Source organism: Callithrix jacchus, chromosome 14 (assembly GCF_049354715.1).
Source record: "Callithrix jacchus isolate 240 chromosome 14, calJac240_pri, whole genome shotgun sequence".
Classification (NCBI taxonomy): Eukaryota; Metazoa; Chordata; class Mammalia; order Primates; family Cebidae; genus Callithrix; species Callithrix jacchus.
Window position 1 is genome coordinate 114701584 of NC_133515.1, and position 16173 is coordinate 114717756.

Sequence of the window (16173 nt, forward strand, 5' to 3'; positions counted from 1 at the left end):
CAAGGGATTTTGTAATCATGAAAATGCTACACTAAGAGGAGGCTTCAGTCTTCTAAGCAGTCTCAAAATGTTACATGTAGACTTACTTTAGACAAATCTAACCAGATCCAGTGTAAAAAGCTGAATTCAGCAAAGCAAGGGGCTTCTCTGTTCACTGCCCTTGTCGGCAGATAGTATTGTCTGGCAACAGCCATCAAGAAGTCAAGAGTCCTAGGATTTGTTTGAGGATCTGTATTTTATATAGATAAACATTTAAGAAAAACTGTAGGATTTTATTTACAAACATAAAAGAATAGAAGAGTAAGAAATTTTGACTTTGAGGTTATTAAAAGCAATTACTGAATGAAGAGAACAGGGTATAACTTCTGAAGTGATGTTATTTAATCCTGTTTTCTAATTACAGCTAATTACTTGACCTTTTCTTGCCAACTTCTTGTTTTAAGGCTATCATATTCAAATGTCCAATCTATTCATAAACCCCTAAGTTTTCTGCATGTCTGAGTAATTCCAAAAAGAGCAAGACTCGCTGGGTTTTCGAACCTTCTCCCTGTAAAGACAGCCTGGCACTTCCCCCGGCACCATGGGGAAACTACTCACTTTCATCTGGCAGCAGTTCATCCTCCAGGCACTAGTGAGTGAGGAATCAAACGTGTCTCCTCTCCCCAGCACTGCATGGGACCCTCACGATACTGAGGTCCAGTCCTGGAGATGGCTGTGCGTACTGCACAGGAGGGCGCAGCGTGGGGCGACGTGGGTTAGAGGATGGTGTTGGGCAAGGGGGCTTTCTAGCTGCAGGACCTCAAACTTCTTTCAGAAACCAGATTTTATCATATAGGGCAGCAATGTGCTTATTTTCATCATTTATCCTCATCCTGAAGATAAATATGCACACATCACAGATCATGTAAAAAGGAAAATATAATGTTTTCAAATGCTTCCTTGTCAATAAAAATCAGGCAGACATCAGATTCATATCTCTAGCTGTATTTTTATAACTCCCCTGTTTATTTTGAAATATTCATATAGTTTTGACATTAACTCAAAATACACAGAAATTACCTGTATCTGCCTATACATTTATTAAATGCTGATGAAGAATATTTAACAATCAATATTTATGCATGCCAAATAAAACTTTTCCCAATTTTTAAAATTATTTTTAAAAATAAGCCAATTTATATTGGACATCTGAGTTACATGTACATATAAAAGTCACATTCCTCAAGTGACCACGGATAGACTAGCATACAAGTGTCCTTTTCAGAGGCAAAGTGGTTCAGATGGGAGCTAATGAGCTGACCTCCTCATGAAGTAAACTCGACAAAATCAAGAAGTATTAAAGGTGCTAATGACTGATTCCATAAATCCTTCTGTCTTCTCTCTCTTTTCAATATACGAGTATGCACTACGGGTGTGTATAAATTAAAACACTTCTAATCTATACTGTGAGCTCCCACGGAGGGGCTACTGTGAATACATAAAAGGCCCTGGGGAAGAGAGAGGTAGCGCAGGGGAGCAGAGGGCACCTGCCCTCCATCAGGCCATCCACACAAACCTACTGAGGAGGTAGACTCCATGATCTAGGTCTCAATGGGCTTAGGTGTTGACCTGGACCTTCAAGTGAGGGCAATGATTTTTGTAATTGGGGCAAAGTGAGATGTCGCACTCGTCTAAGAATGCTTTACATACCCATCAACTGTCTAAATCAAAGGGTTTTATTTATTCCTCTGCCAATCACAGCTGATTTCCACCTACAATTATTTTTTAAGGTAAGAAACAGTAAGTCAACTGAACAAAGAGCTGGGGCTTTGGGCTCTGGAAGATTATTACACACTGACTGGGAAACGCAGGGCCTCAGGGTGGGGTCTAGTCAGGCTGGCTGCAGCAGGGCACGAACCTGCCTCAGTGGTCCTTCTCCAAGAACGCTCTGCAGCACCTGACACACTGCTGGTACACCGCCTCAAAGTCAGAGTCATTCCCCTAAATGGACAGGAAAGAGAAGAAAATGGCAAAACCTGAATAACAAAAACATCCTTAAGACAATCTAATCTGTTACGTAATATGGCAGAATACAGACGTGTTGGGTCTTCATACTAACTCTAAAACATAAACTGTACTTACATAATAAGGATCTTCAATAATAAGTTGTTTTTGTGGATCATAGCTCCCAAGTAGTTCGATTTTAGCTTTGCAGGTTTTAACTTGATTACTTTTTCTATTCAAATCTCTGTAAAATTGAAACATGAACTTAGTTTTCTAATCTGTGGTTTCAAGTTAAACAGGGACATCTGTTAGGGTCTTAGGAAACATCCGTATGAAAATCAAGACAGAGCGGCCTGATCTGAAACGAAGCAGAACACACAGCAGGCCTGTGCGGCCCTTTCTACAGCTGTATGCCACCGCCCTCTCTCAAGGCAGGAGAGCTTGCAACAGCAGCTTATTCTCACTGATTCTGTTACACAAAATATACAGTAATTCTATTTTCTCCCACAAAATACTTTTGAGACAATCAACCAAGTTTCAGCGAGAAAGCAAAGGTGATAGAAAGGAACCTAAAACACCACATGAGCCAGCCCCAAAACAAAGGGCTACCAATTCCATCTTCAGGTGTCTTGACCCAGCACTTCCTGCAGCATGACCCACTCCTTAATTACTCTTCCTTCTTTTATTCCTCAAGCCTCTGCCCAAGCTGAAAACTCAGCTTCACTCTAGACTTCCGCCTTTAGCTTTCACATTGCTACAAAAGAAAAAGGCAAACTTAACTAAGCAATTACCACTGAGCACCTGCGACAGATGAGTCGATGAGTCAGGCCTGTGCTTTACGTGGGAACGGAACAGCCAAGCGCTCCGGTGCATGAGCTTTTACAGCTCAGGAGTAGGAGCAGGACGAGAACTGAGGGCAGGCCTAAGTCTAATGCACAATCTGGCCTACTGACAGGGTAGCGGAATACCTCTATAAAGAAATCAATTTCAGTTGACCCATGAGGGGCAAATAGGAGCCAAATGGCCCAAGCAGCAAGGAGGAGCTTCCAGGGAGAGAACGGCACATGCAAACGTGAGGCTGCAGGAGCTCTGCTTGCCCCACACAAAGAAGCATGGTGCTCAGCACCAGTCAAGGCACATGGAGTCTTCTAACAAGGATTTTTTTTTAACGATACCTATAAGCTATGGTGTCAGGGAAAACAATGAGAACAGAGTAAGGACTGAAAAATAAAAACTAAAAAATGCATGCATTTTAATAGAAGTCCTAATTAATAAAAAAATAAAGACTGTTGCATCCCTATGTGTTCATTTGTACAAAAGTAATTAAAAACATAGTTTATCTTCATCAAAAACATCTAGTATTTATGAATAAGTGGTGATGGCAAGTTAGAATCTTGGGGTTACAGTAAATCCTGATTAGTTCCTCATGGCGCCATAAGCAGGGGACTCGGGCAGGTGCATATGGCAGGGTCCTGCTTCACTGCACCTAGGCTTGAATCCCACATCCACGCATTAGTTGTGTGAACTAGGAGACATAACAAACTCGTTCTCATGCAGAGCAATGTGCCTGATACAAAACTATCACAGCCAAGCTAGTTCTCCAATCAAATCATGCTATTAATAATTGGACTTTCCTTTTCTAAGGTGTATCTCCTTGTAAATACTATGAGACAATTTTAGATTACTAAGTTTTTTGCTGTTCTAAATAAATAGAGACCATCACTGACTATTCAAAACTTTAAAATAATAGAAAAAGTAAATTTCGATAAGAAATTACTTGGCCTATGAATTGAGAGTTGAACAGAAATATTCTCAGAAACAGGATTACCTCAGATTGCTTTCATCCATACATAGTATATAATCAAATGTGGCAAAATCTTCTTTGGTAATCTAAAATTGAATAAAGAAGTCAAAATACAGTGTTTATATTTATACCATTCAAGCCTAGAGGACGCAAAGCAGTACTAAAAGAAAAAAATGAAAAACTGTATTTGAGCTTGTTACTCACTATCTAATTAAATAAATTTGAGGGCACTTTTAAGTTAAAATAGAGTCAACCTAGTTCTCAAAATTGTACTGCAAAGATATTTTGTATTATAAAGTTCCAGAAAAGAATCATATAATAGTATAATGTGTAGACACAATGTTTATACATCAGCTTCAATCCTTTAGTAACAATGTATAATACAGTCACTACTGAAATGTCACATATTTAACCCCTTCATTACTCTATTTTTCTTGCACAAGCACTGAGCATCCTGGGCCCCAGTGACAAACACCAGGCCAAGCAGACAGAGCCTGTCCTGTGGCACTGCCCTTCCTGCAGGCAAGAGGCAGGAGGCACAGATGCCCTCGAGGAAGGAAAGCAGAGAGGGGATACACACAGCTTTGGGGCAGGGAGGAGGAAAGTATTAAGTAGGGTGGTCAGAGGTGCTCACTAAGAGACAAAGGAGAAATAACGGATAATCCTTATTCTGATCGAAGATCCATAATTTAAACCTGATGCAGAAGAGAATGCCACTCAGTATTTCTACTGATTGTAATCTGAAAGCTTATCACTGTTTTCTGACATAATCTATAAATATGCCTACTTAAAATATAAATGAAAAACTTGTTTTGTGAATTTCGACTACTATAAATAATGGCAGAATAAGAAAGAACATAAACATATCTACTGCGGAACAAAGGTGGAAAGTGTAACTTTCCTAATAAACTTGTTCTTTTAAACAATGAGAAGCTTTGGATTTAGTATGCACTTCCAATCACAGAATGGACTGTATTTTGTCAACATTCCCATGACACTCACTTATTTCAAAATCTACAATGAGTGTAATACTGACTTTTTTCTCTTTTTTGTTTTTAGAGAAAAGGTCTCACTCTGTCACCAAGACTGGAGGGTGGTGGCAAGATCACGGCTCACTGCAGCCTCAATCTCTTGAGTTCAAGCCATCTTCCTACCTTGGCCTCCCAAATAGCTGAGACTACAGGCACATGTTACAGCACCCAGCTAATTTTTTACCTTTTTTTTCGTAGAGATGGTCTCACTATGGAGTCCCCGCTGGTCTTGACCTCCCAGGCTCAAGCAATGTTGAGCCTCCCAAAGTGTTATTAGGATTGTAAGTGTGACCCACCATGCCTGGACAGTGTTATGTTATTTCTCCAAATTAGTTATGTGAGAAATGCTCTAGGATTTAATACTAAACTTATTCTAAATTCTGCACTAATTTAAGTTTAAAAAAAAATACTTAGTGACTGTTACATGATTTTTAGATGTTACAATAATTGAGAAAGAAAAGAAACAGCTATAATTAATGTAACAAATGCACAGTAGTGGATTTCTACTTGCAACTGTAAATGAAACAGCTTGTGGCAAATCATTCCTACTACGAAAAACAACTAGAAACCCCATATAAATCACCAAAGCCCCCACCAAAACCATCAGTGACAATCAGGCTTTGTGGGACACACAGCCTCTCGAGCTCTGCTGCTCTAGCATCAAAGCATAGTGTGGCTACACACTATACGTGAATTAGTAAGTCTGGCTGTGTTCCAATAAACACTCTTTACAAAAAAGGTACAGGCCCCAATCTGCAGACTCCTGCCACTTGCCACTTCTCTTCCCGCTAAAACTGGGCACTGACGAGGCCTCAGAACAGGCATCTCAAACGGTTCAGTAGCAGAACTCTTTAACTCTTGATGTTATGGTTTGGATGTGTCCCCCAAAGTTCTGTGTTGGAAACTTCACCCCCAGTGCAACAACAGTAAGAGGCAGGACCTTTAAGATTAACGCCACTATCTTGGGAGTGGGCTCTTGCCAGTGATGGATCCTCTCTCTCTCCTTTTCTAGCTCTTGCTCTTGCTCTCTCTGGGGCACTCTCTGGACTCCACCTTCCACCACAGGACGATGCAGCAAGAAGGACCTCACAAGCCCCTTGAGCCCCTTGACTCTGGACTTCACAACCCAACTCTAAGAAATAAATCCCTGCTGGAAATTATTGTCTCAGGTACTGTTAGAGCAGCGCAAACAGACGAAGATAAACAACAAAACAAAGAGAAAAAAACAGAAAAGGCAAGCAGACCCATGAACGGTCCGTAATGAGATTTGCCACTGTATTTAAAGCAGCTATGACAGTATGTTCAAGAAAACATGGAGCATGACATACGATTTCTCCAGAAAACTAGAATCTACAAAAAAAACTTAAAGAATTAAGTAAGTAACAGACAATCTTTAAACTGTTTGAAAACAGCAGAAAGACTCATGAATCAGAAAACAGGTCAGCAGAAAGTATCAGACTGAAGAAGAGTAAAAAGGATAAAAAATAAAACAGCATAAGAAATGTATGTTCACTATACACGTTAGGTGAATCTCAGGAGAAAGGAGAAAGAAAAGTACAATATGAAAAGATAACAGCCAGGGATTTTCAACATTGATGAAAAACATCAAGCCACAACTTCAGGATCATATCTGGCCTTCCACACCGAAACTACTGAAAGCTAAATACCGAAAGGAAAAACTGAAAGACTGCCAGAGAAAGTAACAGACAACAAAAACCCATTAGATGAATTTCAAATGATAAGCAGAAACACTATCAATCTTCAACAATCTTTTTAGAGAAAAAGAGGGAACATCCCCAGTGTATTTTATGAGACTGTGCACCCGGCTACACTGTGTCTGCTGGGCATGACTCCAACAGAACCGTACGCAGGGGTGCACCGTGACAGAACCGCGCGCAGGGGTGCACTGTGACAGAACCGCACGCAGGGGTGCACCGTGACAGAACCGCGCGCAGGGGTGTACCGTGACAGAACCGCGCGCAGGTGTGCACCGTGACAGAACCGCGCGCAGGGGTGCACCGTGACAGAACCGCGCGCAGGGGTGCACCGTGACAGAACCGCGCGCAGGGGTGCACCGTGACAGAACTGCGCGCAGGGGTGCACCGTGACAGAACCGCGCGCAGGTGTGCACTGTGACAGAACCACATGCAGGTGTGCACCGTGACCCACAGCAGCACCATCTGCAGTAGCCCCAAACTAGAAACCACCCAGACCCCCACTAAGAGTAGAATGGACCAACTGAGAAATGATACAGTATTCAGCAACGACAATCATATTGGCACAATCAACAACAGAGAGATTCTCACAAGAAAAAAAAAAAGCTGACGGGCAACAGTATGTACTATAATTCCATTTCTGTGAAATTAAAAAGTAGAACAAATTTTTTTGTGGGGACTTCTGAAGGAGTAGGGAGAGGGCTGCTATGGAACCTCAGGGTTGTACTCACAATCTGTGTACACAAATCAATGCAGTTTACTGAAAAGAGAAAATAATGCATAATAAAGTAAAAAAAAAGTCTCCTTTGAACTACCTGGGCATAAAGCTCATGTACTCTAAAAGACTAACTGTAAGAGTTAAAACGAAATAGGCACCCTAAAAATATTTCATTAAGGCACTGAGAAAATTGAGATTTTAAGAAATGTACGATAGTTATCACATAAATTGCGACATTGGTAAAGGAAAAGAACTTGTAAACATGAAAGCTCTGACGTGATACTGACTCATAAAACATACCTTAAAATTTTCTTAAAAGGAACAGGAAAAGCAAAAAACACATGCAAACACTGATTCCAAAACTGGAAATTAAAACTGTTCTTTAAAAAGTTTCTAATATGTATTTAAAATACTTTATTTGCATCCACTCTTATTATAAGCTTAGTGTATAAAAAAAAATCTGACTTTAAAAACATAAAAGTTGCAAGTACGAGCACTCATAATTCTGAAAGACTGCTTCAAATAAATCTATTTTCAACAATGGTCAGCAGAAACAGGCAAGGTAAGCAAAAGCCTGAAGAGATTAGGATGGACAAATTGTATAAAAATGTTTAATCACCTGACCAATGAGAATTCCATTTCAGAACAGGTCAGTCCTAGAGGGCTTCATTTAAATAAAGAACTCTTAGAAAATCAACTTTAGCTTCTAATTTATAATATACATACAAGGTCATCTTCATCTGAAATTGCAGAATTTGGTTGTGACTTTATTAGACTGCAAGCTTGAGTGTAATTATGTGTCCATAATGTTGTTGGTATTACCCTATGTTACCAAGGCACTTCACAGCTGTAAAAATGCTTTTGTATATAACTTAATTCTAGCAACAAACTCGTAATACAGGCAGTATAATTACTATGGCCTAAATGTTTAATAAAAATTATGCAGGAACGAACAGAACGCAGAGCACTGCTTAGCCCCAGCTCACAGTCAGGGTCTCTAATTATAAATTACCTGGCTTTCATGTATGATTTAATAAGTAAATTCCAAAATCATGCAAGTCTTTCAATACTGTGCAACCAGAAGTGAGACAAAATGGACACTGTAACTGGTTAAACTCACCCTAAATAAACACATTCATTACTAGATAAGTCTGGTTAATCTTTTTCACTACTTCTCAAGTTACTGGACTCTACATATTAGAAATTGAACAAGAGCTTGTCTACCTGTCTTGCTTTATGGGCTGTGTGAATGCCATGATTTCTTAGGCAGCTCACAGCTCTTGGGTCTGGGGACCGGCCCACGTTCCAGTCAGAAACAGCACCACTGTCAATGACCCACTGAAACACAAAACACACAACTTCAAGTCCAAGGACGGTACCTGCCGGGCAACGTGGCTCATGGGAATGCCGTGCCTCTTCATGCAGTTCTGCCCTCGGTAGTCAGGGGGGTTCCCTATCTCATACCCGGAAGTCGCCGCGCTGTCTACCCTCCACTGCAGGGGAAGAAACATGGAATTTTTTTTGGCAATTTCCTGCCCAGGAGTTAAGGCTGGTCTCTTTAAGACAATGAATGATACTTACATTCTCTGAGATGTTTTGATCAGTTACAAGTTTCCTGAAAACTGCTTCTGCAATGGGTGATCGACAAATGTTACCTTTAAAAAAAAGAAGGGGTGACAGAGGGTTAGGTTGGATGGAAGGGGACACGCCAGCTCCCCCTCTTCACACACCTGACACGCAGGGGCCATGCTAGCCCTCAGGAAAAACAAAGGCCGACACTCCTTTGACACCTTTGTCCACCCAGGAGGGCATACCCTGCTGGAGAACAGCCCATCAGGCCCAAGTTCAGTGATGTGACACCAACCAGCCAGGTAGAGATGACATCAAAAAACAATTTTAACCAAAATTATTGTTTAAATGATCCAGGAGTGAGCCATAAAAATAAAGTGTGTTGTAACTGGCTTATTTTTAAATGAAATAACAAAATAAAATTAAAATACAGTGTTATGTCCCTCACTAGACGCAGGGAGCTGGTTCAGGACACCCTCCCACCCCTACCCACTATACCAAAATGTGCATACACAGGTCCCACAGCTGACTCCTGTTTCATCTGGAGCCCAAGTATAGGAAGTCAGCCCTCTATATAGATGGGTTTCTCCTTCAGAGAATATGGTATTTTCCATCCATGCCCGATTAAAAATATCCCTCGAATCAATCCCTCCAAGTTCAAACCCCTGTTGTTCAAGGGTCAACTGTATGTATTTTCAAGTACATCACACATAAGGATGAATATTGTTTCAGAAAACAATATACAACATACATTTAAGCATAAACAGCAATTCAACACCAACATTTACTGAGCGATCACATGCAAAAAGCCCTGAGGCCAGAGGACACAGATCCAGGCATCAGCAGCCAAGGTCAGGGACACCACTCTCCAGACCACGTCTGACAGCAGGGCCACCCTTTCTTCAGACCAGCAGGGAGACATCCAGGTTCCCAAAGACTCTCTCAGGTTTGATAATTCCCTACCATTATTCCACAGAACATTTACCGTTACAATTTCATTACAATAACAGCAACAACAACAATAAAAAATTAAAACCAACCAAAGCAAGTGACCCACAGGGCACATTCTGGGAGGTTTCCTAACAGGTAGCTCCACTGTTCTGTGGGACACCTTACCTGCTGTCATCAACATGGGGTGATATTCAAAGAGCACTGCCAACCCAGGAAGCTCCTCAGAGCCTTGGTGTTCTGCAGTTTTACTGGGGGTTTTTGGAGGGAGGCACAATGAGCTGAATCACTGGCCATTCAGCAGAACTCAATCTGCAGGCTCCCTCCCCTCCCACAGGTGGCTCACAGCCCCCACCTGAGTCATCTCATCAGCATAAATAATGGCAGCCACTTTGAATAACTAAGACACTCCCATCACTCCTAGAAAACTCTAAGACCTTTAGAGGTTACCTCCCAGAATCCAAGGCAAGGGCCAAATTCCTGACTACCCAGAGGAAAAAGACGTAAGACTTCATCTTGAAATAGATAGACCTTATGCAAGCAATGTACTTATAGGAGATACACAGTTGGCTATCAAAAAAGTAGAAAAATGAATGCTGATAAGCAATGTACTAGAGCAGCACAGAAAAGGAACGATGCTACAAAGCAAAAATATGATATATTTAAAGGATGATCAGGATCTTAACGGACAGAGGAAGGGAAAGCCATTTAACTCAGGGGATTGTGGCACTAAAAAGGTAAGGCTGCGATGCTTCAGGTACAGAGAGCAAGTGTCGGGAAACTGATGGGCTGGTATACGGGAGCCTGAAAACACTGGGCCAAGATTTGGACTTTGTGCAGCCACTATGAAGAGAAAAAGAAAGTCCTACAAACAGAAAGGGGTAACATGACTTATTCAAACACATTTTACATGCCCACTCTTTATGTGCTAAGCACTATGCCCTAGCCTGAAGACAGAGTGTTGTTTAAAACACAGACCCTTCCTACAACTTACCAAAATGACTGGCAGGGCTAAGGAAACACTAGAAGAGCACATGACTGAATTGGAAAGACGTTCTAAGAGGCTCCTGTGAAGGAGCAAATACAAGACTGTGTCAGAGTGGAAAGGTGTGACAGCTTTCCTCACCTATCATAAGGGTCAGGGAAGACACTCCTGTAACAAAGGACAGGTTAACAAGAGAAAAGCTAAGAAATTTATTTAATCAATTTTTATGTGACATGGAGCCTTCAGAAATGAAGACCCAAAAGACCCAGGGAAACTGTTTTTATGCTTCGATGACCAATAAACAGCCACGTAGAAATGGGACTGGACAAAAGGAAATCATCCACCAGAGTAAACTGAGCAGGGAAACCCAGCAGGGCCACAGCGTTTCCTACCCCAGGAATGAAGCAGGACCCCACTGCAATGGTTTCTTCAAGAGAAGGCGGGAGGGAGAAAGTGAACTTTCTAGGTTCTATGGCTAGCTTTCAGGGAGAGGAGTTCTAGCTCCTATGATACACCTTGGGGAAGGTGAACAATGGTTTCTAAGACCTTGCTTCTGGGGCTGCTGAGGCCTTCCAGTCTCTTTCATGCCAAAGCACCATACTAAGTCCAAACATTATTAAAGAAACAGATACAAAAAAGAGGAACTGTGAGAATAGACAGCACTAAATAGGAGTTTACTCTTTATTACTATTAGGGTCTTCTGTTTACATGTTTATGCTAAACATGTATGATTAGATTCTTCTAGGGTTATAAAACATACCTAATTCCCTAGTTCAGAAAACCAGCTCACTGCCTTACCACAGCCTTCAGTGTCTACACTGCAAGACCTAAGCATCTTATGGACTTTTTCTCCAGAGACGGGTTTCCACAGCAGTGAAAAATCTTACCTACAAACCGTAAAGGGAAAAACACCCAATCAGCCTTGAATGTTCTCTTTATGCTAATTTGTGTTGTGAAGTTTTTCCTTTCCACATTCTAAATTCTGTTCCGTTTCTAAACGGGTATTGTCATCGGCACCATTTTAATTACTGAAAGGCTTCCCATGGGTGTGTAACTATTTTACCTGTCACCATATACCCTAGGAAAATTTTTAACAGCATACACTGTATTCCAAATTAAGACAATTATTATTATTTTGGAACAGTATAAGTAATAATAGATGCCTAATATCTCAGAATCTAAAAATAAAGATTAGCCCCACAACTTTACAAATAATTATCATTAACTGTAAAATAGCAGCTTCCTTCTCCAACAACAATATGAAAACTTGCATTATCTACTGTTCTAAAGGCCAGTCGTAGCTTGCCCTGTTGATTTCGAAAGCTGATGCTACCAAATTGTGTTATGAAAAAATGGAGCACCCTGGTCATCAGTGAAACACTACAAGCACTCCAGGTTTCACCTATGGAAGAAGTTCTAAAAAATGAACATTCCATCTTCAAATGCCTGTAGAAAAATGTTTCAATCTGTAGTCTCAAGCTTGTCTTTTCCAAATTAGGCAGCCTATTATATACCCTTCCTCAGCATCTTCATTTCAAGGATGGAGACTCATAAAAGGCAACAGTTATCCTCTGGGAGGGTGGGGCTGTGCTTACTATACCTGTAAGAGACCCAGCACCCAGCAGGGGGTGAGACCCAGCAATCAGCACTCGCTATCTCCATCAACCATGCTGGCTGGGTCATGGCTACTGCATCATCTTCACTAGTGAGTCTATTTCTTACAAAAATATAAAGCACTCTTAGTAACTGTGCTGTAATCAGGACCTCAGTTCTTTTCCATCATTAGCTTCACCAATGAAAAACCTCTGTTTGTCTACACTTCAGTCTTAAAAGGGTCCAAATAAATGCTTTGAAGGAATAAAATTTTTACATTTCAAAAGCATACAATTCTTACTATCCTCTACCACGTAAAATGGCAGTCACCACTCAAATCCCCTCAGAACGCAACTACTCACCACACAACAAACGAATAAGGGCATTCGCCACCTCCAGTTTAATCTCAAAACCACAGCTCAAACACTTCTTTTGAAACTTAAATTTGATCATTTCCCACCTCTGCTCAAAACTCTCCAATGCTTATTGAGAGGAAGCCCAAGTCTTCACATGGCCTCCCAAGATCTGGACCTAAAACAGGGATCTGAAAATTGGCCCATGGTCCACCACCTTTGTGCACAGCCCACAGAAAAGTAAGAATTTTACATTGCCGAGTAGTTGGAAAAAATCCAAAGGTAGACTATCTTGTGACATGTGAAAATTATATGGCGTTCCATCCAACGCTGATGCCCACAAATGAAGGTCCACTAGAACACAGCTGGGTTCATCGTATGCATGGCTGCTTTGTGCTACAACTTTGTGGTATGGCCTTTGAAGGAAATCTAAAATATTTACACTCCAGTTCTTTACACAAAGTGTTTGCAGACTCCTGCCCTAAAGGACCAGGGTATATAAGGAATTAATTTCTCCCTACACATCTACAGTGGAAGCACTGAGAAAACAGTCACTCAAATTATCTGCTAAATCTTCAGGTACAGATGAGGAGTACCTGGCTGACAAAAGGTATCCGGCCACTGGCCCAGCCACAGCAGCTCTCCTGTGGTTCATGACCATGGCCAGTATTCTCCCTTCAAAACCTTTACCAATATTAACCAATTTCCTCTGGGCTCAGGATGCTTCTCCAAAATATCCTAGGCTTGCTTCCTCACCTCCTTCAAGTCTTTACTTAAAGGTCATCTGTCAGGTGGGGCCTTCCCTGACCATCCGACTCAAAACTGCACTCCACTCCATTTCCCCTTTCTACTCTATTCTTCTTAATGCTTCATACCAGCCAATTGAGCGCACCAATTAATGCTTGCTGGTAACTGAGAGAACGTGAGCTCCAGAGAGGCTGGGACTTGTGTCTGTTGTGTTCCCCACTCCATTTATCCCCACCACTTAGAGGAGCACATGACATATAGTATGTGTTCCAACGAAACAATGGTAATAACGGAATTGTATTGAAGTACAGAAGCCCCCTCTTTTCCAAGGTTTCACTTTACACGGTTACCCCATGATCAGCTTCAGTTGGGAAATATTAAATGAAGAATTACATAAACAAGTAATTCCTAAGTTTTAAATCATGCGCTGTTCTGAGTAGCAGGATAAATTCTCATGCCATCCCATTCCGTCCTGCCCCAGAAGTGAATCATGCCTTTGTCCAGCGTATCCATGCTGTCTATCCACCTACTGCCCTCTTGGTTATCAGATCCATTGTGATGCTATCACAATGGGTTCAAGTCACCCTTACTTTACTTAATAATGGCCACAAAGCATAAGAGTAGTAACACTAGTAATTCAGACATGGCAAAGAGAAGCCATAAGCACTACCTTTAAGTAAAAAGGTGAAAGTTTTTGACTTCTTATGGAAAGAAAAAAAAAAATCGTATGCTGAGGTTACTAAGATCTATGGTATGAACAAATCTTCTATCCATGAAAATGTAAACAAGGAAAAAGAAATTTCTGATAGTTTTGCTGTCTCACCTCCAACTGCAAAAGCTGCAACCACAGTTGTAACTGCTCAGTTAAGGTGGAAAGGACATCACATTTGTGGGTGGAAGAAATGAGCAAACACATGTTCCAGCTGACGGCCACACACCTGTTCCAACTGATGGCAGCTGGGCTTGGTACTACCCGCGGTTTCAGGATCCACTGGGGAATCCTGGAATGTATCCCCTAAAGCTAAAGTGGGACTACTGTATATGCAAGGATACACTTCCCCATTAACAGCAATCGTGATGCATTATACCAGAATAATCGACAATATCAACCAAAAATATACAAGGGAATGGACTATTATTTGGTAACCACCCTTAACCAAACTACTGTTTAATATACAAGGGAATAGACTATTATTTGGTAACCACCCTTAACCAAACTACTGTTTAATATACAAGGGAATAAACTATTATTTGGTAACCACCCTAAACCAAACTACTGTTTAATAAACCTGATTTCATCACTCATCCTTCAGTGAGTCTTAAAATCAAGTGATACCCCCACCAACGTGAAACACGGTGAGCCTTCTAACTCTTCTTTCACAGAAAGTAACTTCTACAAAACCTAGTCAGCGTTTATCCTATATTGTCCTAAAGCTGGAAATAAAATGAAAAATAAGCCACAGTTATTGCCCTCAAGAAAATTAAACTTAGCTGAGACTTCAACAGACTATCAAATAACTATAGTAAAATTTGTACAATGATGTCACTAAGGAATCACAAGAAGCAACTCATGGTCTGGGAAAGCAAAGGAGGAAATGTTTGGGTTTGACTTCATAAAATAAAAAGACTTCCCAGGCAAAATGCATAATGGGCACCCGGCAATGAAGGCTCAGTAAGCAGGTAAAGGGTTGGGGAGCCACAAAAGGTTCTGGAAGACAGTGTCCAGAGGGTGTGAGCAGGAAAAGGTACAGGAGATACAACGGAGAGTCTGCAAAAATAAACTGAAACTTCACTCTGCAGGAAATGCAAACTCACAGCAAGTTTTAAGAAACTGGACTATAGACAATTTAGGCCTTCCTCTCAGGGTGGAGGAACTGAGGAATACAACCTTGTAGTGCTTCACCAAAGGAAGATCCCTGAAAACCAAAAGGAAAGTAAATTCTATTTGAAGGTAAGCTAAGTGTTGAAATTCTAGGAGTGAAAATAATTGAAGCTGGAATGTTCCTGAAGAGTCATTAATAAAATACACTTTCATTTTTCATGAGCCAACGTTACATAGGAACCTCCAGGTCTCCTCGGCTTGACCCGAAACTATACTTCATCTCTCTTTAGCTCAGGTCCATATCTAAGCATGGGCTAAGGAAACCTGCAAGCAAAACAATGTTGTCATAGAACTCAGGAGGCCCCTAAGAGACCACATCAGTCCGACAATCTCCAGGCCTACCTGGCCCACTGGAGGGAAACGAGAGGAATTCTAGTAGATGCAGAAGAAAGAACCTCGGCTTGGAGGGGCTGTGGCTGCAGATGCCAAGAGCCTCGGCTATATGGCAGGCGCAAGGGGACCCAGGTTTAGAGGGCAGGCTGGGCAGGGGCACCGGGCGAATGGGGAACAGAGGCGCTGCGGGACACTCCTGGAACACCCAAGGCCCCCCAGTCCCTGGCCTCCTCCCCATCACTGTACCTAGCTCGGCGGCACACCCCACAGAGCATAAGCCGGACCAAACCCTAGATGGGACGTCAGAACATGAATAAGTCGGCGCCGTCTTACCCAGACACACAAACAGCACGGACTTGGCTGCCGGCTCCGCCATCTTCCCGCGCGTAGTGGCGCCAAGAAACCGCTTCGTGACGCACGCCGACGCGGCGCATGCGTACTGCCAGCCTCTCGCCCCGCGCGCCTGCGCATTCCCGCACTAACGCCACCAGGGCAGCGCGCGTGGGAGCCGC

General features: G+C 41.8%; 1 protein-coding gene across 5 annotated transcripts; it reads right to left on the reverse strand.

Moving 5' to 3' along the window:
* Positions 1-968: 968 nt before the first annotated feature.
* ACP1 (acid phosphatase 1) lies at positions 969-16052 on the reverse strand. Of its 5 annotated transcripts, none has more exons than XR_613980.5 (6): positions 15995-16052; positions 8833-8906; positions 8476-8744; positions 3812-3873; positions 2122-2227; positions 969-1980 (listed from the first exon to the last, which is right to left on the reverse strand). XR_613980.5 is itself a non-coding variant. In XM_008981226.5 (6 exons), exons 1-6 carry the CDS (start codon positions 16035-16037, stop codon positions 1903-1905), a joined length of 477 nt encoding a protein of 158 aa, XP_008979474.1. In that variant the 5' UTR covers positions 16038-16052; the 3' UTR covers positions 969-1902. The 5 variants fall into 5 exon arrangements, 3 of the variants coding, with proteins under 3 accessions (XP_008979474.1, XP_002758111.2, XP_078204668.1); XM_008981226.5 differs by having other exon boundaries at positions 8476-8589; XM_002758065.7 differs by having other exon boundaries at positions 8631-8744.
* Positions 16053-16173: the final 121 nt, after the last annotated feature.

Coding starts and splice junctions, on each gene's coding strand:
- ACP1 (XM_008981226.5), bottom strand. CDS start 16,037: ATGGCGGAGCCGGCAGCCAAGTCCGTGCTGTTTGTGTGTCTGG. Junction 8,907..15,994: donor CGTGCTGTTTGTGTGTCTGG/GTAAGACGGCGC, acceptor TTTTTTTTAAAG/GTAACATTTGTCGATCACCC. Junction 3,874..8,475: donor CAGCCCATAAAGCAAGACAG/GTAGACAAGCTC, acceptor ATTCAATTTTAG/ATTACCAAAGAAGATTTTGC.